The sequence below is a fragment of the Vipera berus genome (genome assembly GCF_964194415.1).
Source record: "Vipera berus genome assembly, chromosome: 3".
NCBI lineage: Eukaryota > Metazoa > Chordata > Lepidosauria > Squamata > Viperidae > Vipera > Vipera berus.
The window spans coordinates 217,851,244-217,874,940 of NC_138204.1; the positions used below are offsets into that span (position 1 = coordinate 217,851,244).

Sequence of the window (23,697 nt, forward strand, 5' to 3'; positions counted from 1 at the left end):
AGCAGCAGAACCAATAAAAACAACAGAAGCGTCCCCATTAAGCGACCGCGCTGGAATAACGCCCAGCGTCTTGTCCCAGGAACGCGGGTCAAAGGTGGGACCGGTTCGTGTGGTTGTTTGACGCTTAGGCGCACAACAACAACGCCCACAATAATTGGGCCGCGAGGCGCAACTTCCCGAGGAGGCAGAAAGAATTCGGGCAAGCGGCGCTTCGGAGCCGCCGCGCAGGTCAGGCCGAGGCGCAATTAGGGGCGGCTCCGCGGACTCCCGCGCGCCTGACTCACGGAGGAAGCCGGCCGGGAGCCCACAATTAGCGGGCCCGCCAGGAGGCGGCTGACGCGGACACCCCCGCGGAGGTCAGGCGGCCCCCGAGCGCCCCGCCGAGCCGGACGGGGTTCCTGGCCAGCCGGCCACGGGGCGGGAGCGGCTCCTTCGCCGTCCGTCCCGGCCTTTCCAGGGCCAAATCCTCCCGAGCTCCGCCTGCCGCAGGAGGGCGAGCCGGGCCAGGCTGGACGGCGGGGAAGGAGGCGCGCTGCGATCCGCGCAGCCCCGGGCCCGTTGGACGGGGGGCTGGGAGGGGGAAGCCCCTTCCGATCCCCGGAAAGCAGCGCTCGCTCCCTGCTCGGGCGTGGGAAAATGGGCGGAGGTCCCGGGAAGGCCAAGCGTGGGTGGGAGGAGGCTGGCATGTGCCCCCCCCCGCGCCCCGCACGAGAGGCCCTGCATTGCCTCTCGGGTGTTCGTTTTTCCTTTTTGGCGAAGCAGGAACACATACAGAGACAGACACACACACACACACCCACGGAGCCTCCGCTGCTTAACTGCCCTTTCAAGGGAGAAGAGGCCACGCCAGGCTCTCTTGTAAAGCTTATCTCTAGCCGGCTCTTGGAGGGTGTGGTGCGTGTTTGCAGTGTCAACACGCTGAAAGGAAATCCCCGGGTGTGTCCTACGGGCGGGGGGGGGGGATCAGGCCTTTCCAGCATCTCTTTCCTCCCGAGGCCCACATTGAGACTCCCCGATTGCCCCAAAATGCACCCCTGAAAAGAGTGGGTGGCTTCTCTTTCGAACCCAGCCCTCCTGGGAAGAAACGGAGCAGAGAGAGAGAGAGACAGACAGACAGACAGACAGACAGACACACACACACACACACACACACACACACACACCGGAGAGAAGGCTGGAGTGTGGATGCTCCCCAGTCCCTTCTCTGCCATTGTGATGTTGTGTGTGCCTGTTTCATGCAGGCACCTTCCTTGATCGGGTGGGAATCTGTTCCAAGCTCAGAAGGGGCCCAAGTCAGCAGAGGCAGCCCAGCCCAGAGCTGCAAAGGCCTCCCTGCCCCGGCCACCGGCCTCCGGGGACCCTGGCCCCCGCAGCAGCAGCCCTGCCCTTCCTGCCCTGCCCCAAGGCGGTCTTCCCCAGTGAAGAAGGGCAGCGCCAACCCATCTGGAGCAGAGGCAGCTTCCCAAAGACGCAACCTTTTCAGCTACAAAGGCTAGAAACCTGCCAGACACGAATTTTCTCACTGTGTGCTCCACGCGCTGCCTTTGCTGCTGAAGGCCTTCCACGCAGAACGGTCATTTCGAGGGCAGGATCTGGGGGTTCAATTCCCCCAAAAGGCTCAGAACCCCACCGAAGAACGCCTGGCTACGTGTGGCTGATGAGTGCGGGTCACGTCCAGCCTCCCGAGGGCCAATATGCCATCCCTGATCTGCCATTCCGGCTGCTGCTACTGCACCCCTCAATTCTCTCGAAGCAAAATCCCCTCTGCACGGCTGCACCAGTGGCAGAGTTGTGTGTTACACACATCCCCAACACTCCTCATTAGGGATCATGACCTGGAAGTACCTGGCTCGCTGTCTAGATCACACCGTCAGCGCTAGAGAGGGGGAGTGTTTTGCTCTCATGTTACAGCACTGATCATGTTTCCTAGTTTGGTAGTGAAAGGTCTGTAAGAAAACCACCCAGCTCAGAAAGCCCCTTGGACCCCACAATTCCCGGTTTATCCCCCGGTCGGACTTTGCCCCCCTTCATCGGCTTCCTCTCTGGGAAATGCTGCTGCCAGAAAGGGGAGACGGGAGAGGCCTGCAGGGTGAGGCGGAGGATGCCGGACGCCCCCAGGCAGAAGTGGGCTGGGGGATTGATCCCGGCTACCCGCTGCTGATGGCTAAAGGCCCACGGCAGGGGGGGAAATGGAGGCTGGTGCCCCTGCCCAGCCCACGATGCTGGTTGTCAGGCGCAGTAGCCGTCCCAAAGGAGGCAGACACAAACCTGTAGGGTTTTATTTTACAAATAAATATATTTTACATCTACTATATTTACAGCAGACGAAGTAGTCAGGGACATCCCTACACCATAAATAAATTGTCAGGTAAATCACAGAACATCCTACAGAGCGCACAGAAGGGGGAGCTACCCCCACGGGAACCAATCACAGCGCAGATCGCCTCACTCGGGAGCCACCCTCTCCAGCCAGTCAACCGCCACTGCGTGTTCTGGCCCAGGGCACTCTTGACTGATCCGGCTACTAAGTTTAAGCATCCCAACACGGAGGCTGGCGATTTCTTCCTGGCTTTCTTGATAGGGAAGAAATTGCCTTTTAAAAAAAAATTACTAATCCTATAATTGCTGTGCTTCTTCCAACTTGCCTCCGCCGCAAGTCTTGTCTGCTGGAACCTGCAGTAAAGGGTGTGTGTATGTGTGTGTGAGAGAGGTCGGCCCCCTCCTCCCTCGGTGTTGGGGTCCCATCAGGAGAAGGAGCAGGGGAGTCTGCCTGCCTGCCTGCTGGAAGAATAATTCGGCTGGAGTCAGTGTGGCCACCTGCTGAGGTTCACCTGTCTGGCTAAAGTGCTGTGCCCAGGTTTCTTTAGGCTGATGGACCTCCTCTGCGCCTCTCCTCTCTCCCCTTTCCGAATTTTAATCCTTTTGCCAAGCGGCGCCTGGCAGGGGCAAAGCGATTGCAGCGCAGGATGGGGCCTTGAGGGCAGGCAGGACTCCAGGGCTCCCGGGGCTGAGCCCCCCACTCCCTTTTCCAGCTGCGGGTTGAGGGCCAGCCCATCAGAGCAGCCGTTGGTCCTTTGGGATCAGCTCTTGAAAATCCTGGGCTGTGGATTTCAGGGGGCAAACAACAACATAGGAGGGATCCAGTTGAGCGCAAAGGAGGAGGGAGCAGGGCTCAGACTTCCAAAAAACCCAGAAAAACCAGAAAGCAAAGTGAAGCAAAGCTGAGCAAAAAAAAAGGAAGGGGAAGAAAAAAAGGAAGGATGGGCTCCTGAACTCTTTCCCCCCCCCTGCAGCTACAGGATCTGAGGAGGCACCAGGGATCATTTCTGTAGAAATCGTGTCTGTGCCTGGCTTGCGTGCCCCGGGGGCAGCGGGGGTCTGCATCCAGTGCTGCGGGCTGTCTATAGGGTGAGCGTGGGTAAGGCCCCCTCCCCCCCCCACCACCAGGCCCTTCTTGACTTGGATGCTGCACCCTGAGGCCCCACAGGAGGTCAGCCTTTTCTGCCACCTGTCGCAAAGGTGTTTACTCAAGAGACTGAACAAAGAGCTGTACAGTCATCACCACCAGGAAGCGCCTTCCTGCGCCCGAAGGAAGGAAGGAAGGAAGGACGGAGGGCCTCCCCCCCACCTCCTGGGCCCACTGAGACCTTAAAGCTTTGGAGCCCTGAGACCCCAGGGTGGCAAGGGGTGCCCACAGGCCTTAAAAGTGCCACAAATTAAGAACACCCCAGAAATGGTCTGCTCAAACGCAGTAAACTATTAATATTTGAGGCCCTTCGGTTTCTTGGAAACAATTCAAGTTTTGCTGAAACATCCAGTTCTATACATGCCTGATGCAGGATGTGTAATCTGTGTGGTGAGATTTTTATCTTGGAAGGCTGACAACATTTGGGTAAATAGTTACAAAAGTCAAGTTGCACTTGATTTGATTGGGGGGGGGAGGGTTGGCAATTCCCCAGCCCAAAGTCTGCACCGGCCCTTCATAGCCGACTTCACCCAGATGCAGAACAGGCCACAGGGCCATCGTCCACTCTGCCCCCCCCACGTGTCCACCCCCAGCCTGATCTCACGTCAGTCTCGACTGTTTTCATGCAGCCCTTCCTAGGAGGAGTGAAAGGCGAGGCTGACCAAGAGATCCGGGCACTTGGACAGAGAACGGCGGAGTCGCCTTGATGGCCTCCGTTGACCAGCGTCACACTGTCTCCCACCATCTCCTGAGTTTGGAGCCTGCAGTAGGTGACCACTCCGGTGCCTGCAACCTTGAAGGCCTCCCATGCCAGCCCCTTGGCTGTCCCAGAGTGCCCGGCTTGGCTTTGGAGGAGTAACCGCTCCCTCTCGCTCCAGCAGGGAGAGGCCCCGGGCGGCTTCCCATCCCCGGATCAAGGACTTCGGTCCAGCTGCAGGTCACGGTGGGTCCTTCCACGCAAGGGCTGCCCGGTCACTCTTCCGGTTCCACCTCCGAAGACACCAGGAGTTGCAGTCCGAGAGGCAAGTGGTCGGAGCAGGTGGCCAGCTGGGTGAACAAGAAGACTTTCTCCACCGTCTGCAAGCCAAGAGGGACACGAGACGGGGAGGGCTGAGAGCAGCAGAGCAACCAGGCCAGGAAGGGGCCGAGCGCTTTGGCCCCGAATCCTGAATAATTTCAGGCGGTCTTGAGGGCCGCCTAAAGCAACCTTCTGCTCAGGGCAGATTCGGCACGTGGCGGCACCCTCCATCCGATTCCAGGGCCATCTGTCTGCAGCCCCCTCCTCTTCTCTGGCACCACCTGCCCCTAACGTTCGCCAACCCCACCCGTTTCCCCAGCTGCCCTGGCTGGAACCTCAGCAGCCCCCCATCCTCCTGCAGCCGTTCCCCAGTGACCCCCCTTCCCACTCTCCTTGGCACCCTCCAGAGAGCCCTTTGAAAGGGGAAAGACCATGGTGGGGAAGGGGGCTCCTTGCTTTGTTTCTCCTCCTTCTGGAAGGAGGGGTCACTGCTATTATGGAGACCCCACCCACCCATTTCGGTCCCTTCTAGCCCCCAGGTCTTGTGGAGGTTGAGGGGATGGTGAGAACTAGCTAGCATTCATTGGGGGGGGGATGGAGGGAAGTTGGCAAAGCTGCCGGGAAGCTCTGTAGGCCGTGGGGACCTTCTTGTTTGGGGCAAACTGACCAGGTTTACTACCTGTATCAAATGCCCATTTTGGAGTTCACAGGAGATGCCAATGTCACCTTGGCTCAGAAAAAATGGTTGGGGAGGGTCACAGATCTGACTGTCCAATCCCCGAGGACCAGATCCACCAAGAGAGCACCTGGCTGACCACAGGTGGAGGACCAGGAAATGCAAACGTTGCTGCACCTGCAGTCACCCGGAAGATGCTTTCCCAGGGCAGGAAGTCATAGCGATGAGAGAGCTTAATTGGGCTGCCAAGGAAATGCCAGGCGTGTCTTGCACAGCACGTCCTTCACTGCAGGGCAAAGGCTGGCCCAGAAGGACCAGCCACCTGGACTCCATCCTTGGAAGAGGGGAGGTGGCCTCTTCCTCACAGCCCACCCCCGATTCAGGTTGGCATAAATGAGTGTACGGCCACAGCCACCTTACCTCTCTTAGCAAGGAGACTGGCCAGGTTTTGGGGGGGCTGGATTCCTGACCCTCCGTTCCCACCCACGCAGGTCTTTGGCCAGTCAAGCGCAGCTACCAAAATGTCCTGGGAGGAGCAGAACTGGACATCCAGCAGATCCCAGGCAACCCCGCTCCTGTCCTGGGCTGGGTCAGTGGGAGAGTGTGCTCTGAAGAGCCCCCCTTGCTCTCCCCAGCACCCCGGGATGTGCTGAGCTGGGTCCACTGGCAGGCCGGGGACTTCTGGGCAAGGAAAGACCCTCCAGGGTACCGGGAAATGCTGCCTCGTGTGGGAGGCGGGTTACTCTGCTGAACCATGCCCAGCGTTACCCTGGCTCAGGTGGGAGGGAGGGAGGGGGACGGCCCCATATGGATGGTGCAAAGGTCCCCCAGAGCGAGTGGGCCACAGGGGCATCCTGGGACCCCACAGAGAAAGCAACTCTCCAGCAGACACAGAGGGCAAAGGGTTCCCCCCCCCGGCCTCCGAGAATTGTTGCTCTGCACAGGGAAGCAACTTCCGTGTCTTGCGAGGAACGTGGAGAACTGCAAGGTGAGCAGAGCAGAGCAACCCCAGGAAGCTGCCTGCGCCCATTTCAGCAGGAAGTTCTTGCAAGGCTGCTTGCGGGCGCTGAAGGGCTGGCAAGAACCTGGGCATTCTGCTCCTTGCCAGGCTCTGCCCCACCACAAGCCCCAAGAGTCAGATGCTGAAAGTCAGTGCCAATTCTGGCAGGGAGGCCCCTCGGTGGGGCAGCCTTGCCAGGCCGTGCTGCCCGCACTGGCCCGGCTTACGGTCCTGGGGCCCTTGGGCCTGGCTCCACCTCCACACAGCCTCTTCCCTCACCTGCTTTCCGCCCTTCCTTTTCCTTCAGCCCTCCGAGTGCTGTAGGGGCTCACCTGGTCCAGGGGCACGCAGGGGGGCATCGTGTGCCCAGATGAGATGGCAGCTCCAGGGGCTTCTCATTTGGCATGAACCCTGGGAGGCCATGGGTCCAGCCCTCCTTGGCAACTCCCAGTTACCCACCACCCCCACCTCTGCCGCCCGACTCCGACCCAGTTCCCTCAGCGCCTCAGGACTCCCCACTCCCTCCCTCCCCTCCTTAGTGGCTGCTCATGGCCAGCGCAGCCTTCCCTTCCCCTCCCCACCCCATAGCCAGCTGCACACCCTTACCTGGATCCACCTCACCTCTGCAAAGCCAGCCTGTGTGTGTGTGTGTGTGTGCGTTGGTCTTTGGCCACCTGTCAACCCCCTCCCCCCCTGCTAACGCTGCCATGACCACCACAGCCTCCCCTGACTGGCAGAAGTCCCACCCCTCCCCCAGCAAGTCCAGGAGGGCATCTATAGGCCCAGTCCCTCCCAAACCTGACTCCCCCCCCGCAGGAGAAGCCGCTGCTGTGGCCCAGAAGCCCAGGAAGCTCCCCTTCCCCGGCCATTTTGGCCCAGCTGACCACAGGCTCTGGGGCCACTCACGGTCTTCAAGGGCACCGGGCCTGAGTGCTGCCGGTAAAGAGTATAGTCAATGCGCCTCCCTTCGTGCCAGGTTGTGGAGAGGTTGGCGCTGCCCTCGGCCTGGAGGGGGCCTGCCAGGTACTTCCTGCGCTCCTCTGGATTCTCCAGAGTCCTGAAAGGCAACGGAGATTCTGTTGGGGGTTGGGCAGCCTTAAGGTCATCTAGTTCAACCTGCTACAGGATGCAGGATGCAGTGGTGACTATTCAGGCTCCTCTTGAAGACATCTGGTGAAGGCGAACTCGCCATTCATGTGGCAGGCTGTTCCACTGGCTAATGGCTCCTACGATTGGGAAGTCCCTTCTCATCTCTCAGCTACTCCCCTCCCTTCTCGTGGTTTCCGCTCACTGGACCCAGTCCTGCCCTTTGGGGCCATGGCATAGACATGGGGCAGCTCTCCAGGTCTTTGAAGGCGGCGGCCCGTACCTTCCCTTCTTCGTCCCAGAGGCACCCCTTGCCAGCCCTGCCCCCCACCTCCATCCTCGGCCCTAGACGTGGGCCTCCCGCTTCTCCTACCTGGAGGCAGAGCAACGTGCTCCCAGTGCAGCTGCCCCCTGTTCCTCCCCACGGACCAGAGGCAGCCCCTCCCGGCTCCAGGCAGGCTTCACTCAGAGGCCAGCCAGCTCCATCACGGCGCCTGGGCCGTGTCCGGTGGGAAAGGTGGGAGAGGGCAAGGCGGGGTCTTGCCTCGGGCACCCACGTCCAGAAGTGGGCCTTAGGCCACTGGCCCTCTCTCAGCCCCAGAAAGAGGCCACCTCGGAAACCTTGCCAGGGACCCCCAGGCCGTTGCCAGGATTTGAACTTCCCTTGGGCTGGGGGAGGGGAGACAGACCGTGATTGGCTGCTGTCAGACCAGGCATGGCCTTCTCCCCCCTCCCCCCCAGAAAGGAGCCCCCCAGAGATTCCAGGATGGGCCCCAGACCCTCACCTCTTCAGGTTCTCTGGGGTGGCCACAGCCTCGTCGTAGATACGCAGCGAGTTCATCAGCGTCCCTGTGAAGGGCAGAGGGGAGGGGTCGCACTCCACCCTGCCCAGCCCCATCCCTCCAGTCGCCCCCTGGACCCAGCCGGCCCAGGCACGCTCCCGGGGTCTGGCCCAGAGCGGCCTTTGGGGTGGGGGTCACCCACCGATGGCCCAAGGATGGTCCTTGCGAGGCCCGATGCGACAGGGGTCCGTGTACCAGTTGAAGATCTCGTGGCCTTGTTCCATCTCATCACCTAAGGAGAAAGCGGGGCCTGAGACAGCCACGTGAGGGGGGGAGACCCCCTGCCCCACTCCGTCCTCCGCATCTCCCTCCAGAAGACCCACCTGGAGAGCAGGTGTCGAAATTGAGGTCCCCACAGAAGATGTCGAAGGCTACCAGGTCCTCCGGCTGTGCCAGGCTGTCCTGGAAGAGCTGCACCCAGAGCAGGCAGAGGCTCAGCTGCTGGTACCGGATGGGCCCGTCGGCTGTGGGGAACGGGACAGAAGCCGCGTTGGCCTCGGCGGGCTCAGCTCTGCTCCTGGCACGGCACCACCAGGCTGGGTGCAGGGAGCGCCCTGGCTTGGGGGACTGCCCAGCAGGCCAAGAGAGACATAGGGCAGATATCCTCCCCCTTTGTGCCCCCCTCTCCCCCTCCACAGCAAGGAGTCCATTTCTCCACTATCAGGCTTCCTCTGGCCCTCAGAGGCCGACGGCCATTGTGCTGGGAGAAGACACTGGACAGGCATAGAGGTGGACCGTAGAGATCATCTAGTCCAATGCAGCCATCCAGCCGCTATCCAGAACCCTCCAGGGAAGGGAAATGCAGTGCCAGTTGAGAGACTGCAGAGGTTCAGCACATCTGGTCTGGACCTCCTTCCCTCTACTTTGGACCAAGATATTGACCCTCGGACATTCCCTGTTGTCCTGCCTTGGCAGCCCCCGGGGCTCTCCGGATGCAACACTTCGTCCCTGGAAGCTTCGCTTCTGCCCCAACCGTCCCTCTTCCCGCCTTGTCCCCCCCCTCACCTTCGGAGGCCTGCAGGTGGGTGCAGTTCAGGTATCCAACGACCCTTCGCCCTTGGCAAGCTCCCAGCTGCACCTGAGCGGACCAAGCAGGAGACTGAGCCTCTGTGGGTGGGTGGGGGAAGAGGCTTTTTGGGAGAGGAGCTGCCCGCTCAGGTTGGGGAGTCCACCGAGATACCCTTGACCTCGCTAGGGGCCACCAGTGGAAAGACCTTCGGGGGCCCCACTGGTCCAAGGTCATCGAGGGCCCCACGGATTGTCAAGGAAGGCCTCATGGCATCATAGCAGTCTGTGGTCCGAGGGACCTGCAGAAGGAGACCCCCCCCACCCTCTGCTTCAAGGGACAATATGGGCAGCAGGATCGTCAGTGGCTGCCAGGCAGCCTCTAAGCCCACGGCTGAAGCCCCAGGGGCCCCACCCTGGAAGGAGGGCCACGCGGTGGCAGGGCCCCGCTCACGCCCCTCCATTGCCCAAGGAGGCCCCGGCTGGCTCACCTGCACGCACAGCAGGCCTTTTGCAGCCAAGGCATCTTCCCTGGTGGCTCTGGGGTAACAGTGGAACTCGGCGGCCAAGATGGGGTAGCGGCTGGCCAGGAAGAGCCCGCTGTTCAGCAGCTTCAGAGCAGAGCCGGCGTGCAGGCCGTAGGTGCCCACGTCATAGATGATGTGTCCATATCGGGAGCCGAGGAGCCGGCACAGGTGGGCAGAGGCCCGGAGGTCAAAGACCTCCTGTAGGCACACAATGTCCACAGCCGGAGGGAAGCAGACGCAGATCTCCCGGGGCTCCTGGGTCTCCACTGCCAGGGCCCCCACCTCCTCCATGAGGGGCGGCTCCACGGTCACCACAGCATCGCCTGGGGGGTGGCTCAGGACACCGGCAGGGGGCCCCGGCAGCCCGTGTGAGATTGCCGGGCCATTGGGGGCTCCAGCGTGCGCCCGCGCCAGGCACTGGCCGATGTGGCCAGCCCGCCACTGGGTCTGCCAGAGGTTGCTGAACTTGGCCAGCCCCTCGGGGAGCAGGCAGACGTTCCCGCTGAGGAGAATGAGGGTCCTGGCCGGGCCGGGCAGTGCCCACAACTCGGGAGAAGCTCGGCCGGGCGTGTGCTGGTAGGCGAAGGGGCGCCGGGCGCTCTGCAAGGGCAGCCAGAGCAGGAGAGCCAGCAGCAAGATGGGGCTGTAGAGCAGCAGCAGCAGCAGCAGCGGCGGCCCCCGGACTGCCACGTCCAGGCCGTGGGGCGCGCAGCCCGGCTTTTCCGCCGTGGTCCGCCGCAGGGCCAGAATCTCGCTCGCCAGCCAGTAGGCGGGGAAGAGCAGGGCCCTCGTGGTGGTGTCCAGGCCCCCCAGGACGCGGTTGGAGTACGGCGACTCACGGAGGCCCATGGTGGGAGGGCGGCGGCCGCAGCGGCGGCGGCGGGGGGGGGACTCCCGGAGTGCCTGGAGATGCTGCCGCGGACGCCTCCGGTGCGCTCGGTTGCGGGGCTGCGGACAGGCGCTGCGCGGAGAGGGAGAGGGGCGCGTGAGGTGCGCAGGCAGCCCGGATTGCGGCTTCGTCCGCCGCGCAGTTGGAGCGGCTCGCCCGGCCTTTGGGAGGGAGCCGCAGGCTTGGGGGAGACGGAGGTCCGAAATCCTCGCGCCGAGCTCCGCGCTCGCCGCTGCGCCCTCCGGGCTCCACCCGCCGACGCACCTGAGCCACCCGGCCGCACTAAGCACCGCCTGCCTCTCGCCTCGGCATTCGGCGCGGGAAGCGCTGCCGGCGGGGCTGGGAGCTGCGGCGCCCGGCGGGCCTGCGGGGGGAGGGAGCGGCGGGTCCCCTCTCCTCGGGCGGAGGGTCCGCGGCAAGGGGGGGGAAGGTTCCGGGGCACCCCGACTGGGGCGCGCGGCGCGACGGTCCTGCCTGGCTCGGCTGCCGGCAGCAGAACGGCCCGCTGCCGCTTCGCTCGAGGCTGCAGCCGCCCTGCCCTTCCTCTCCTCGTCCCCGAGGAGCGGCGCGGAAGGGGCTGAGATGCTGCCACGGGATGCTTAGCCCCCACCCGGGGCGCTTTCCGGAGCCGGAGCTGCGGGTGCTGAAGGAGGAGAGGCGGACCCAGCGGGCAGAGACCGCCGGCAGCTCTGGGGCAGCGCTGGGAGGGGGCGGCAGCCGCCCGGTGAAGGAACAGGTGAATCGGCTGGTTTTATTCTTAGCCTACCTTTCAGGGACGTTGTGTGGGGAAATAAAAGATGTCCTGCAGATTTGTTGATGAGTGGCGGCGGCGGCGGCGGCGAAGTCAACCCCAGCGCCAGCTTCTCTCGGCAGCCCTTTCAGACGTGGCTTTCCCCCCTTTCCTACAACTGAGAGTCAGGGGTCCCGGGTCACTCCGCTGGCTGGTGCCTGAGGCAGGGTCAGGACTCATATTCTCCGGGCTTCCTGAGCCCTTGACCGGTTCCTCCTTTTTCCTGCTGAGCGGCGGTGGCCACTTTGACTGCTGGGGACCCCCAGGGCCAGATTTTCATGAAAGTCTTCAAGGGAGCGACTTGCAAATCCTCCCAGTCTAAGTTGGGCTGGGGACTAGGGGCCGGCCTCATGCAGGACCAGAAACTTGACAGAGCAGCTGCACGCTGCTCCCTTAGGAACGGCAGAGTGAGGGTGGTTTCTGTTCCCAGGAAGGGATCCCGGGCAGGACACGAAGGGGGCGGCCCTGAACTGATTTTGCAACCGGAGAGGGAAAGGAACCGCCGCCCCGGAGCATCAGCAGTGGGTCACTGGCTCTAGGAGGACCCCGGGACCAGCGTTGAGAGGCGCCTCCGCCTGGCCAAAAGTCTTTCTCCTGCCCCCCCGCCCCCCCGTGACCCCCTCTCGCCCCTAGAGCGACCTGGGTGCCGCGTCTCCCGTAAGTGCCACGGCCGCGGCTTCGCACCACTCACCGCTGCCGGTGCCCGGCCGGGGCTGAACTTGGCCAGCTTCCTCCGGCCTTCCTCCGCATGGCCGGAGCGGTCAGGGAACTGAGGCCGCGCTGGCCGGCAGAAGCACCTGCCAGCGGTCATGTGCTCCGCATAGCTGAGCTGCCCGTCATGCCTCCCGGGGATTGGGATCCACCCGCTGAGCGAGGGAGGTCGATCCGGCTCGCAAATTGCCTCCGACCAGGCAGCTGACTAACAGGTCTTGCCTCGCTGGCTGCGCGGCCGATTATAGATTAACTTCCGCGCAGCCATAAACGCCGTTTGCCCCGGGACAAAAGTCCAAGCGAGAGCTGGGAGCGAGGGAGGGGCAGAGGGTCGCTCCCAGGAGAAAGTGTCTGCCGGGGGCGCGGAGAAGCCGGGGAAGGCGCTCCTCCAGGCGCAGGCGGCAGCGTCCCCTGGCCCGTGGCCCTGCCGGCTCGCCAGAGGTCCAGGGGAAAAAGCCGAGGTGGAGACTGAAGGGGGCTTCCCCTCCTGCTCTGTCACCCGTTTGGCCAGGGCTTCCCCTCCGGGGGGGGGCTTTTGCTCTCTCCGGAGGCTTCCATCTCCTCCGTGCTCCCTCCCCTTCCCAAAAGCAGGCAATATCCCTTGTGGGCTGCCTCTTCCAGTGCCAGGAAGATGGCACATTGTGCACTTTGCCTGCACATGTCAGGCAGAGCTGCCAAGGAAGCCTTGTGTCTCCCCAAGTGTGTTCTGTGAAGTTCGGGGGAAGAATTGCCAGAGGTCCAGTTTCTGGCAGAACCAGTGGGTCCACTGGCCCTTCTGGGGTGGCTGCCTACCCTGAAGGGGCCCCGTTCGTCACCCTTGCAAGGCTGCGAGGAGATCAAGGCTGCCTTGTGCCCCCCCCAACTTGATTCCTCGGTGGCAGCCATTGCGCAATCTTGCCTTCCCTCTGGCATCTCCTTCTCTTCTCTGCTTGCACTAATGAGGGTAATTCTGTAACATCCTCCTGAATTAGTGTGACAAACGGGCGGAAGGATGCTGAGGTGATGTGGGCATGGCCGCCTCACTTGGTGGTTAGCTTCCCCGGCTCTGCAGTGCAGTGGGCGTGTTGACCTTTGACACTTCCATATTGAAGGCCCTTCTTGTGGCACTACAAAGCCCCCCCCTCCAAGAAAGTTGGTCGCCTCCTGAGCTGATGTAGCCATCAACCTTCCTGCTGCTCAGAAGGATCTAGTTTAATCCTCAGCCCATTGGAGGAAGACACCACAGCCGCAGCCTGCAGACCCCGCAGACCCCCTTCAGCCTCCGCAGAAACCCCCCAAGGAAGGAGAGTGGACGGCCACCATCTGGGGAAGTCCATCCTGTGCTGAACAACTCTTGCAACATTTTTCTTGATGTCTGATTAAAATCTGCTTCCTGGTAATCTGAGCCTTGGTTTCTTGTTTGCTCTTCTGGAACGACACTGAACGTGCCTGTCTGCAGGCTGGGATCGTCTGGCCTGCTCTGCTGCTTCTTCCGTCTCCTTCCTAAATGCAGGGCCAGCCCCGTCCTCCCCCAGCCAGGAGGGCTCCTTGCCCTGAGCTGGACCGTGCTGCGCTCTGCTTCTGCTGAGGCCCCCCTGACTCATCCTGCTGGTGGGTCAGCTTCGGATCCATCCAGACCCCCCAGATCCGCCTTTTATGCTTTGCTGCCCAGCAAGGGTTCTCCTCCCCCAGGACCAAAGTCAGGCCTTGAATTTTTCTGTTTCTCTCTCTTGCAATCCTGATTTCTGCCCAATATTCCAGCTCCTAAAATCTTCCTGAATTGTGAGACTGCCCCACCCCCCCAAACATCATTCTGTGGGGTATTTTTGAGCCCCTCGTCCTTGCTCTTCCAAAACGTGCGGAAGGGAGCCCTGCATTGGCCATGCCACCCTTTGGCCGGTTTCACGTAGCCATTGGGGTGCCCCATTTTTATTTTTATTTTAATCCCATTTATATCCCGCCCTTCTCCGAAGACTCAGGGCAGCTTACAATTTAACACAGACCAATGTGCTTAGCATTTAACGCACAGGCCCCCTAAGGTTGCCTTTCTGGAAGGGCAAATCTTGCAGGCCTTCCCCAGGAGCTCCTGCTCCCTCCTTGGGCAGCCGGGCGCTGCCAAGGGCCCAGCAGATCCCCCAGCCTGGCTGCTGCACTGACCCCTCCCCTCCCCGCTGCTTCCAGAGCCGGCTTGGCTGAAGTCCTCCCCCTCCTCCCCAGGTGCTGTAGGGGGAGCTGGGCAAAGGCCTGCCTGATCTGCAGGTCTCTCCAATCGCTCTTGTTATTCCAGAGCGACAAGGAAATAAAACGCTGCTCCAATCGGAGCTTTGCACTTGGATTTGGGCAGAATACTCTTGCAGGGGGTGGGGCTGAGGGGGCTGCATGTATTTCTGCACCCGGAAATGCAGCCTTCGTGGCATCCGTGGTCATCTGGCCGAGGCTGCTGCAGCTGAGTGAAGCACTGGCCACACTCGCTGCTTGTCCAGGGAGTCCTCGACTTAACAACCGTTCAAAGTTATGATGGACTTTAAGAAGCTACAAGTAATCCTCAACATTACGACTGCTGCGACCCCTCCCTGTGGTCGTAGGAAGGCATGTCGGGCGCTTGGCATACGGCTCCACATTCCCACATTCCTGTGACCCCAATTTGTGCCATGTTCAGACTCTCAGCAACTGACTCGTATTTACGATGGTCTCAGTGTCCCGGGGTCACGCGATCCCCTTTGGTGATCTTCTGATAAGCAAAGACAATGGGGAAGCTGGATTCACTTAACAACCCATGGTGCTAACTGAACAGCTGCAGCGATTCACTTAACGACTGTGGCAAGTTGCAAAATGGGGCAAACTTCATTTAACAAATGTCTCACTTAGTAACAGAAATTTTGGGCTCAATTGTGGTCATAAGCTGAGGACTACCTGGAGTGAACTCAAGTGTGGTCGCTTGGTGCACCAACTTACAACTGACATTCTAGGCTCCATTTTGGTCATAAGTGGAGGACCCCCTGTAGGTTAACACAGCTCTCACCCAGGCCAAGCTGCCCCCTCTTTTCCCACAAGGAAGCCGATTCTTCTGGAAAGGAGAGGCCTCTCCTGAGCCACCCATGTCCAAGAACTTTGGGATGGAGCAGCCGGGGGGGGGGCGGATGGGGGGGTTGGCTGCCAAGGGCATCCACAGAGCCCCCCCTTCCAGGGACTCCTTCCAGCGTGCCTGGGGAGACCCTCGAAATGCAGCCTTCATGAAGCAGCTGAAAGCCACAAGAATGGCCTGCATTCCCGAAGGGGAACTAATAAAAGGGGGGAGGCATTGCCCCTTTGCCCTGGGGAGTCATGAGCACTGACCGCAGCCTCTGTGGCCGCACAGCTGGGGCCGAGCCCTGGCAGGCATCCTCAGCTGAGCGGCAGCGGTGAACAACAGGATCTGCCTGGCATTTGGGAAGCCTGGTGCATGAGTCACTTCCCTGCCCGGTGGGACCAGGAGCTCTGGTGCTTGCTTGGCTCTGCTCAGCCTTCCCGAGCTGCTCCCATTCTCTCCGGGGTGGGGGGAGGGGGGGGCTGCTGCTCAGCAAGCTGCCCAGGGCAGGGGAGGCTGGAAAGAGGCTTCTCAGACCAGGAAAGCTGGGATGCTGGGAGGGATGGGGAGGATGCCCCTCCTCCTTGGCAGGGCACCCAGTCTGGCCCAGGGCGGAGCAAAGCACTTTGGCCTCCCCAGGCAGGAAACCGGGATGGTTGAGGGGGGACCGGGCCCCTCTGCGTCTGGGGCCCAAATGAGAAACTTGGGAATATCTGGGGCTCTTCCTGTCCCACACCGGGTGTGTGAGTGAGGGCGACCCCTGGAGAGGGGAGGGAGGGGCTGTGCCACCCAGGAGCTCAGCAAGGGCAGACTGGGAGGAGGGAGAGAGGGAGGACCTGCAGGGACAAGGTGGGGGTGTGAGGGGGGCAGTCTCCCCCCCACCCCCGGCCTTGGGCTGCTGGAGTCCCTGGAGGTTTCTGCAGCCAGCTCAGAGCTGCTGTCCGAAGGCTCCTTGGAGAAAGATCAGGCAGTTTCTGGAACTGGGAAGGGGGGGGGAGGAGACTGGGGGGAGGGCAGATTTGCAGAAAGTCCTGTCCCTGAGCATCTGCAGGCAGGCAGGAAGCCCCCCGCCCCAAGGCAGGGTGGGAGGGGCCGCCAAGTTGCTTGACTGGTTCCTCTGGGAAAGCCAGTGTGCAGCAAGGGAGGCTGGGCCTCGCTGGACGTCGGTCCTGGTGCCTTTCCGCCTCTGAGCCAGGGACCCCAGGAAGGCCCCCTCCCCACCCTCTGAGCAACTTTTCCCCTGCCCGAGTGGACTGCTGGCAGAAAACCGCCTGGAGTGCACCCTGTGGGTTTCAGCTGAGCCACCGGCCTGGCTGGGTGCTGATGGGGACCTCCAGGCCCATGTTCCCCATCCTGTGGCAGTTCTGTAGAAGAAGCGAGAGAGGTCTGGCCACTTGCATCCCACATCCACGAGGGCCAGAGGGCGAGGGAGGAGCATGCGTCCACTGGTTGACCTTCTTTGTGGGGGGGCTGTCTGTGGCCCCAGGATGGTCCGTGCTTCTGGGTCCTTGGGGCCTCCCCTGGGTGATCTTGGCTGGGAAAAGTGTGGGGGGGAGGGCTGCAGAGCCAAGAAAGCAGCCAGGCACCAATCCATCTTGTTCCTAGACTGGGAGGGGCTGCTTAGGGCTGCTCACCCCCCAGCAAATGCCTTCCCTTCAGAACCACCCAGAAGCGGCGCCTGAGAAATTTGGGGACACCTCAATACGCCCATATAACCCCCCCCTGCTTCACCAATCACACTGGCCCTCCCATAGCCTTCAGGAGCAATTCGAGATCCTGGTTATCATCTATCAAGCCACCATTCATGGCTTGGGATAGGGTTCCTTGTGATCTCCGATTGCCTCTGCTTGTCCACGAGTCCAACCACGTGGGCACCCCTCAGGTCCCCCCTGCAAAGAGCGGCTCAGGCAGGGCCCAGGAGATGGGCGCCCTCTGGTGCAGCCCCTGCCCCCGGAGGCCTCCTTCCCCCACCCACAGGACCCTGACACCCCAGCCCTCCACAGGGCCCCGACAATCGGGCCTTTCCCCTGGAGGGAGCCGCAGCCGAAGCCCCCAGAAGCGTCTCTCACAGACGAGACGCTGCTTGGCTCACTTGTCCTGTGACGCTCTTGGGCTTTTCATACTGTTTTGGGGTTCTAGATTTTGTTTTTATTCCCTTTTTAAAAAAAATATTATTCTGCCCTCTTGTGAGGTGCGCAGGGGGGGGGCGAAGCAAAGAGAACCACGCTGGGGACCCACCTCCGACTTGAGTGCTCCTGCTGATGTTCAGCTGCCTGCATTTATGCCACAAAACCACACAATCACACGACCACACCAGACTTTCCTGATCACTTGTTCCTGATTTGCTGAGGACGGTTGTGCAGATTAGGCTAACTTCGCATGATAAGCTATCAGGGTGGGTGGGTGTTACTTCATTTGCTCGGCTCTCCCCTTCCGGACGTGCTTTTCAACATGCTAACGAGGAGCTTCGTGCCTCTGGACCTGCGACCAGAGATTCTTGGCCGTAGCTGAAGCAGCTTCCCTGTCCTTCTTCCAGTAATGGCCCAGTTACAAAATTCTTCAGCCCGGTTGCAAAGCCACCATCGGCCGGCTAGGCTAACAGTTCCTATAACTGGCATATTTGTGGCCAGCTTCTTTCGCATGTTCCAAGAAGCGTCAAGATAGGGCTCATCAAGAAAGTCTCCTGGCCCATCGCTTCCTAAGAATATACATTACTGGTGCGCAAAGGCGACGATTACCTTTCCCTTTCTCCCCTGGCCAAGCCCCTTGTGGTCAGTCAATGACCAATCAGAGGTTCTCCTGCTGTTTAGGCAACGGACCCCTCAGCTCACGCCTTCTCTGTCTCAGCACTCCTTGGGCTGGATTGGGGCGTCTCGCTGTTCGGGGCTGCCAACCCCCTCTTGTCCTCTTGTCCATCTCTTCCCTCCCCCCCCCATTGCTAACGTCAGGCTGGCAGGATGCAATGCAAAGCTAGCTAGCTCTTATTAGCTAAGAGTCGATCGCAACAAGGGCTCCATCAAGCCCAATCATAGATTAACATGAATTATGTCTGGTTGAAGCTAATTGAATACTGAGGTGGGCGGCATATAAATCTGATAAATAAATTGTCATGGTTGCGACAGATGAAACTCTTGAAAAGAACTTCAAGGCATTCTTTGCCTTAAAGAATCTTTTATTTGAGAAACAAAGTATCGGCACTATGTAGTCGAAACCCAAAGCTAAATTCCCCTCCCCTGCACACAAAGCATCAAAGCAATAAACGCGGCTAACATGGGAGGTTCTTGCTTTGACATAAATGGTTTATGGCTCATTTGCCTGCAAAAGCCCCTTAATAGTTTGCGGTCAATGGGGCAGCCCTCCCAGCCTCGATCCAATAAATAAACACATGGAATCCCCCCCCTTTTGCCTTGCGTGCAGGTCCACCGGCCTGCTCTGTGTTGGGGGCTTCAGGGAGGGGGTTGCAGGCAGAAGCCAAGCTGGGGGCAGCTTCTCAGCCCCAGGACACCCACCCCCATCGCTGCCCTGACCAGGCAGAGAGAAGCATTTGGGGAGCAAGTCCACAGTGAGGGCGGAGCAGAGGCGCTTGGGCTCTCCCCCAAGGGGGGTGGGGGTGGCAGGTATCTGGTGGAGCAGGTCCTGTCCGCAGAAGGCCAGCTCAGCTAGGCCTGCGATTTGCGGCCTCTCACAGCCTCTTGGGCTGCCAGCTTCCCAGAGTCATCGCCAGAGGCAGCTCAGAAATGTTAATTGGCTCAGCAGGTGACTTCCAGGAAGTTGACAGTCAGAACATGTGTGTGTGTGTGTGTGTGTGTGTGTGTGTGTGTGTGTGTATGTGGGGGTGGGAGGAACCTCTTGTAGATGGACTTTTTGAAGGGGCGACTCTGCTACAGCATTGATTTACTTATAAAATTTATAGGCCATTCGTCTTACCTCAAAGCAACTCTGGGCGGCATGCAGTCATAAAAATGAAACTGTATAAAATTAAGAACATAAATAAATTAAAGCATTGGTACCTTCTTGGAGCTGGGCAAAGGTACCTTAATTTCTGCAGATTTTTAATTACATCATGACCGATTGGATTACTATAATGGGTAGGGGCCTCCGATATAAGCCAAGCCAAATAGGAGGCCCCTGGTTAGTTTTTTGGTTAAATTTTTTAGGAGGTTAGGGAGGGGGGTGGGAACTTCTTTTGGTTGTTCGGATATGGGGGGCAGTCCAGCAACCACTGTTCAGGCCAGGGCCGGGATTGATCGCGGAGGGGAGGAGCGGGGGTCGGTCGCCCCCGGGGCTCCAGGGCAAGTCGTGGGAATGTCTATTCCCACGACGTTAGGGAATGGCAGCAGGTGCAGGAACAGAGGGCCGTATCGATCTCAGGGAAGGCCTCTCCGCTACTTGCAAGCGGTGAGGCGTTCCGACCCTCTTGTTCTACCCCGAGGTCCCGGGAGTGAGGATGTGCAGCCTCCTGAGCTCCGGCTGGTGTACCTGAATGCCAGGTCTGTCGTTAATAAAGCTCCTCTCGTCCGTGACTTGGTCGAGGGTGAGCAGGCGGACCTGGCTTGCATCACGGAGACTTGGTTGGGCCCAGAGGGCGGTATTCCTCTGGCTGATCTTTGCCCACCAGGTTTCCGGGTGCTACACCGGCCTCGGGCTCAGGGTAGGGGTGGGGGAGTGGCTGTTGTTATGAGGGAGACCTTAGCTCCGCGGGAGGCCACCGTTCCGCAGATAGTCGGGTGTGAGTCTCTCTTCTTGAGATGCGGCCCTGGTGCGCAGTTGGGCTTGCTGCTGGTGTACCTTTCGCCTAGTCACGCAGCAGCAGCCCTGCCTGAGCTTCTCGATGTCCTCTCTGGGTTGGTGGTTGAGTTCCCGAAACTTATAGTTTTGGGGGACTTCAATCTACCATCTCTGGGAGGATCATCTGAGTTGGCTCGGGAGTTCATGGCTTCCATGACGGCCATGGACCTGACGCAAGTAATTTCAGGACCGACTCATGAGGGAGGCCACACCCTTGACCTAGTTTTCTTATCTGGTCGGTGGTTAGATGATCTTGGTGGGGGCTCCCCAATTATTATGCCCCTGTCATGGACCGATCATCATCTCCTGCGGCTGGTCTTCCGTTTTGCCACCCCCCGCCGTGGGTGTGTGGAACCAGTTAGATGGTACCGCCCCAGACGCTTAATGGATTCCGCGAGATTCCAGGCAGCGCTGGGGTCCCCACCTGCCTCCCCCACTCACAGCTCAGCAGATGCCTTAGTGGAAGCTTGGGAAAGGGCAGCCACTGAGGCTCTTGACCGAGTTGTACCCTTGCGGCCCCTGACCCGATGCAGATCCCGTCGAGCTCCATGGTTCTCCGCGGAGCTCCGGGAGATGAAGCGCCGGAGACGGGGCCTAGAGAGCGGTTGGAGGTCCAGCCGATCCGAATCCGACCGATTGCAACTAAGAACCCATATTAGGTCTTATCTCGCTGCGATAAGGGTGGCGAGGTCCAATCACTTCGCTACCCTTATCGCGTCCGCAGATAATCGCCTGGCCGCTCTGTTTAGGGTGACTCGCTCCCTCCTTAATCAGGAGGTGAGGGAGGAACCCTTGCAGGGTCGTGCCGAGGAGTTTAACAATTATCTGTCGGACAAAATCACTCGGATTCGGACCGGTCTGGACTCTGACTGGGCAGAGTCTGGCGATCAGGACGCGGGTGGTCTTGTCGATATCACTTGGGAGGAGTTTGATTCTGTGACTCTGGAGGAAGTGGACAGGATTATGGGGAGACTGAGCTCCACCACATGTTTATTGGACCCGTGCCCTTCCTGGCTGGTTTATGCAGCCCGGGAGAGGACACGCAGCTGGTTCCAGGCAGTTATATCAGCTTCTTTGAGTGAGGGTAGCTTCCCTGCCGTCTTGAAAGAGGCGGTGGTGAGGCCCCTCCTCAAGAAGCCTGCCTTGGACCCAGCTGTATTGAACAACTTTCGTCCGGTCTCCAACCTTCGCTTTCTTGCGAAGGTTGTTGAGAGTGTGGTGGCGCATCAGCTCCCTTTGGTCCTGGATGAAGCGGATTATCTAGACCCGTACCAATCAGGTTTCAGGCCCGGGTACAGCACGGAGACGGCATTGGTCGCGCTGGTGAATGATCTCTGGAGGGCAAGGGACAGGGGTCATTCCTCTGTTCTAGTCCTATTAGACCTCTCAGCGGCTTTCAATACCATCGACCATGGTATCCTGCTGCGGCGTCTCAGGGGATTGGGAGTGGGAGGCACGGTTTTACAGTGGTTCTCCTCCTATCTCCAGGGACGCTCGCAGTCGGTGTTGACAGGAGGGCAGAGGTCGACCGCGAGGTCTCTCGTTTGTGGAGTTCCTCAGGGGTCGGTCCTCTCGCCTCTCCTGTTCAACATCTATATGAAACCGCTGGGTGAGATCATTCGTGGCTTTGGAGTTGGGTATCATCAGTACGCTGATGATACCCAGCTTTTTCTTTCTACCCCAAACCACCCCAGTGATGCCCTCAACGTGATGTCCCGTTGCCTGGAGGCGGTTCGGGTCTGGATGGGGAGGAACAGACTTCAACTCAACCCCGACAAGACCGAGTGGCTTTGCATACCTTCATCCCGGGTCTATCCGGATATTCCATCTCTTTCTATGGGGGGTGAATTATTACCCCCCGTAGATAGGGCTCGCAACTTGGGAGTCCTCCTAGATTCGCGGCTTACCTTGGAAGATCACATGGTGGCTGTGACTAGGGGGGCTTTCGCCCAGGTTCGCCTGGTGCGCCAGTTGCGGCCCTATCTAAGCCGGGATGATTTATGCACGGTCACTCACGCGCTCGTGACCTCTCGTCTAGACTACTGCAACGCTCTCTACATGGGGCTTCCCTTGAGGACCACCCGGAGGCTCCAACTGGTACAGAATGCAGCTGCGAGAGTTGTGTTGGGAGTCTCCCGATACTCCCATGTGACACCTCTGCTCCGTGAGCTGCATTGGTTGCCAGTTGTCTTCCGGGTGAGATTCAAGGTGCTAGTAATGGTGTTCAAAGCCCTCCATGGCATGGGGCCGGAGTACCTCAGGGAACATCTGCTGCCGGCATCAAGCTCCCTGCGCCCTGTGCGTTCCCACAGAGAGGGCCTCCTCAGGGTGCCACCGGTCAGAGAATGCCGACTGGTGGTCCCCAGGGGGAGATCTTTCTCTGTGGGCGCCCCGGAGCTATGGAACCAGTTACCGGTTGAGCTCCGGACGGCGCCCGATCTGCGCTCCTTTCGCCGCGATCTGAAAACATACTTGTTCGAGCAAGCCGGCCTGGCCTGAGGGGGGATTGGTGGGGGTTTTTTATCATTTTTATTGGGGTTTTTACTATGTATCAATTGTATTTTAATCGGGCATGCATTTAATTATCTTTTAGTTTTTGTAAATTTCTGTGTTTTATTCTTGCCCTGTACACCGCCCTGAGTCCTCCGGGAGAAGGGCGGTATAGAAATATTAATAAATTAAATTAAATTAAATTATAATAGGTTATTTGCAACCCATCATGCATTTGCAAAGGAGCCGTGTTGAGGGATGGCATAGAAAAATTTAAAATAAATACAATCACCACCACCAGCACCCTGATCCCAAGGATTTTATTATTCTGTTCTATTTTTAGGACAGGACTTCATTCAGGCATTTCTATGGAGGAATGCAGAAGTTGCCCTGCACACACATTGGCATCTGATACTTTATTATAGCTGCAATTAAAATAACAATACAACCAAATAAAATTAAGCATGACATTTGTATTTATCACATTTAGGTAGTGTCCATTTCACTTTCAAAATCCGAAATATGAGCTGGCCACAGTTTTAAGGCGCTTTCCTTTGGCGGCTTTGCAGGTCCTTGGTGGGCACCGCAGAGGAGTCAGCCATGCCATCCCATGAAGAGCTTAGATGCTGGGGAGCCCCCAGCCCAGTGGTAAAGAGAAGGGACCCTGCTTTCTCCTGGGAGCCCAAGAAAGCCCTCAGCCCCAGTCCCTACTTGCGCCCCTGCCCACCCGGGGGGCTGCAAGCTCTGAACGGAGCCTCTTTGCCCCTTGCCCAGCCTCTGGAGCACCCTGGGCAGGATGCCCTGTTGGACCTGGGGGTCAGGAGGGAACTGGGGCAGGAGCACAGTTGGGGCTCAGCTCAAGCAGCACCAGTTGTGTCTCCCTCGTTGCTGCTGTCCAGGGCAATGCTGGGATGGACGGAGTATCAACAGGAGCCACCTGGGCACTGGGGCCCTTGCCCATTTAAAGCCTCAGCGCTTGCAAAGCAACCAGCTGACACATGAGAAGTTCCTTGGGGAGGCCTGTCCAGAGCGGTCCCATCTGGCTCTCTCAGAGGAAGGGGCTCGCCATGGCATCATGAGATGGTGGGAAAGACCGGCCAGCAGCTTCTGCCTTAACCCTTCCCTCTCCGCCCCACCCGGGATGCTATGAGGAAGCCTTGCCCACCCTGTGCCCATGCCTGCGCAGCCCCTGGCAAAGACAATTTGTGCCTCACCAGCTGCTGAGAGGCGCTTGGTGGTTTCCAGAGATGCTCAGCTTTAATGTCTGACTTGAAATGAGACCTTACTTTTCCTGGTAAAAGTTTTGCTTACAACCCCCTCCCGATAAAATAAATCAACACATTACAGTTGCATTTTACAAAAC

The 23,697-nt window shown here is 59.5% G+C and overlaps 1 protein-coding gene across 4 annotated transcripts; it reads right to left on the reverse strand.

Moving 5' to 3' along the window:
* Nucleotides 1-1,801: 1,801 nt before the first annotated feature.
* Nucleotides 1,802-12,663, reverse strand: LOC308665380 (sphingomyelin phosphodiesterase 5-like). Of its 4 annotated transcripts, none has more exons than XM_081323343.1 (9): nt 11,991-12,663; nt 11,276-11,417; nt 9,585-10,581; nt 9,094-9,166; nt 8,412-8,552; nt 8,231-8,320; nt 8,032-8,095; nt 7,067-7,217; nt 1,802-4,513 (listed from the first exon to the last, which is right to left on the reverse strand). In XM_081323343.1, the coding sequence occupies exons 3-9, from the start codon at nt 10,467-10,469 to the stop codon at nt 4,439-4,441; spliced, it is 1,479 nt and encodes a 492-aa protein (XP_081179469.1). In that variant the 5' UTR covers nt 10,470-10,581; nt 11,276-11,417; nt 11,991-12,663; the 3' UTR covers nt 1,802-4,438. The 4 variants fall into 4 exon arrangements, with proteins under 4 accessions (XP_081179469.1, XP_081179466.1, XP_081179467.1 ...); XM_081323340.1 differs by having other exon boundaries at nt 1,802-4,543; XM_081323341.1 differs by lacking the exon at nt 11,991-12,663 and having other exon boundaries at nt 1,802-4,543; nt 11,276-11,863.
* Nucleotides 12,664-23,697: the final 11,034 nt, after the last annotated feature.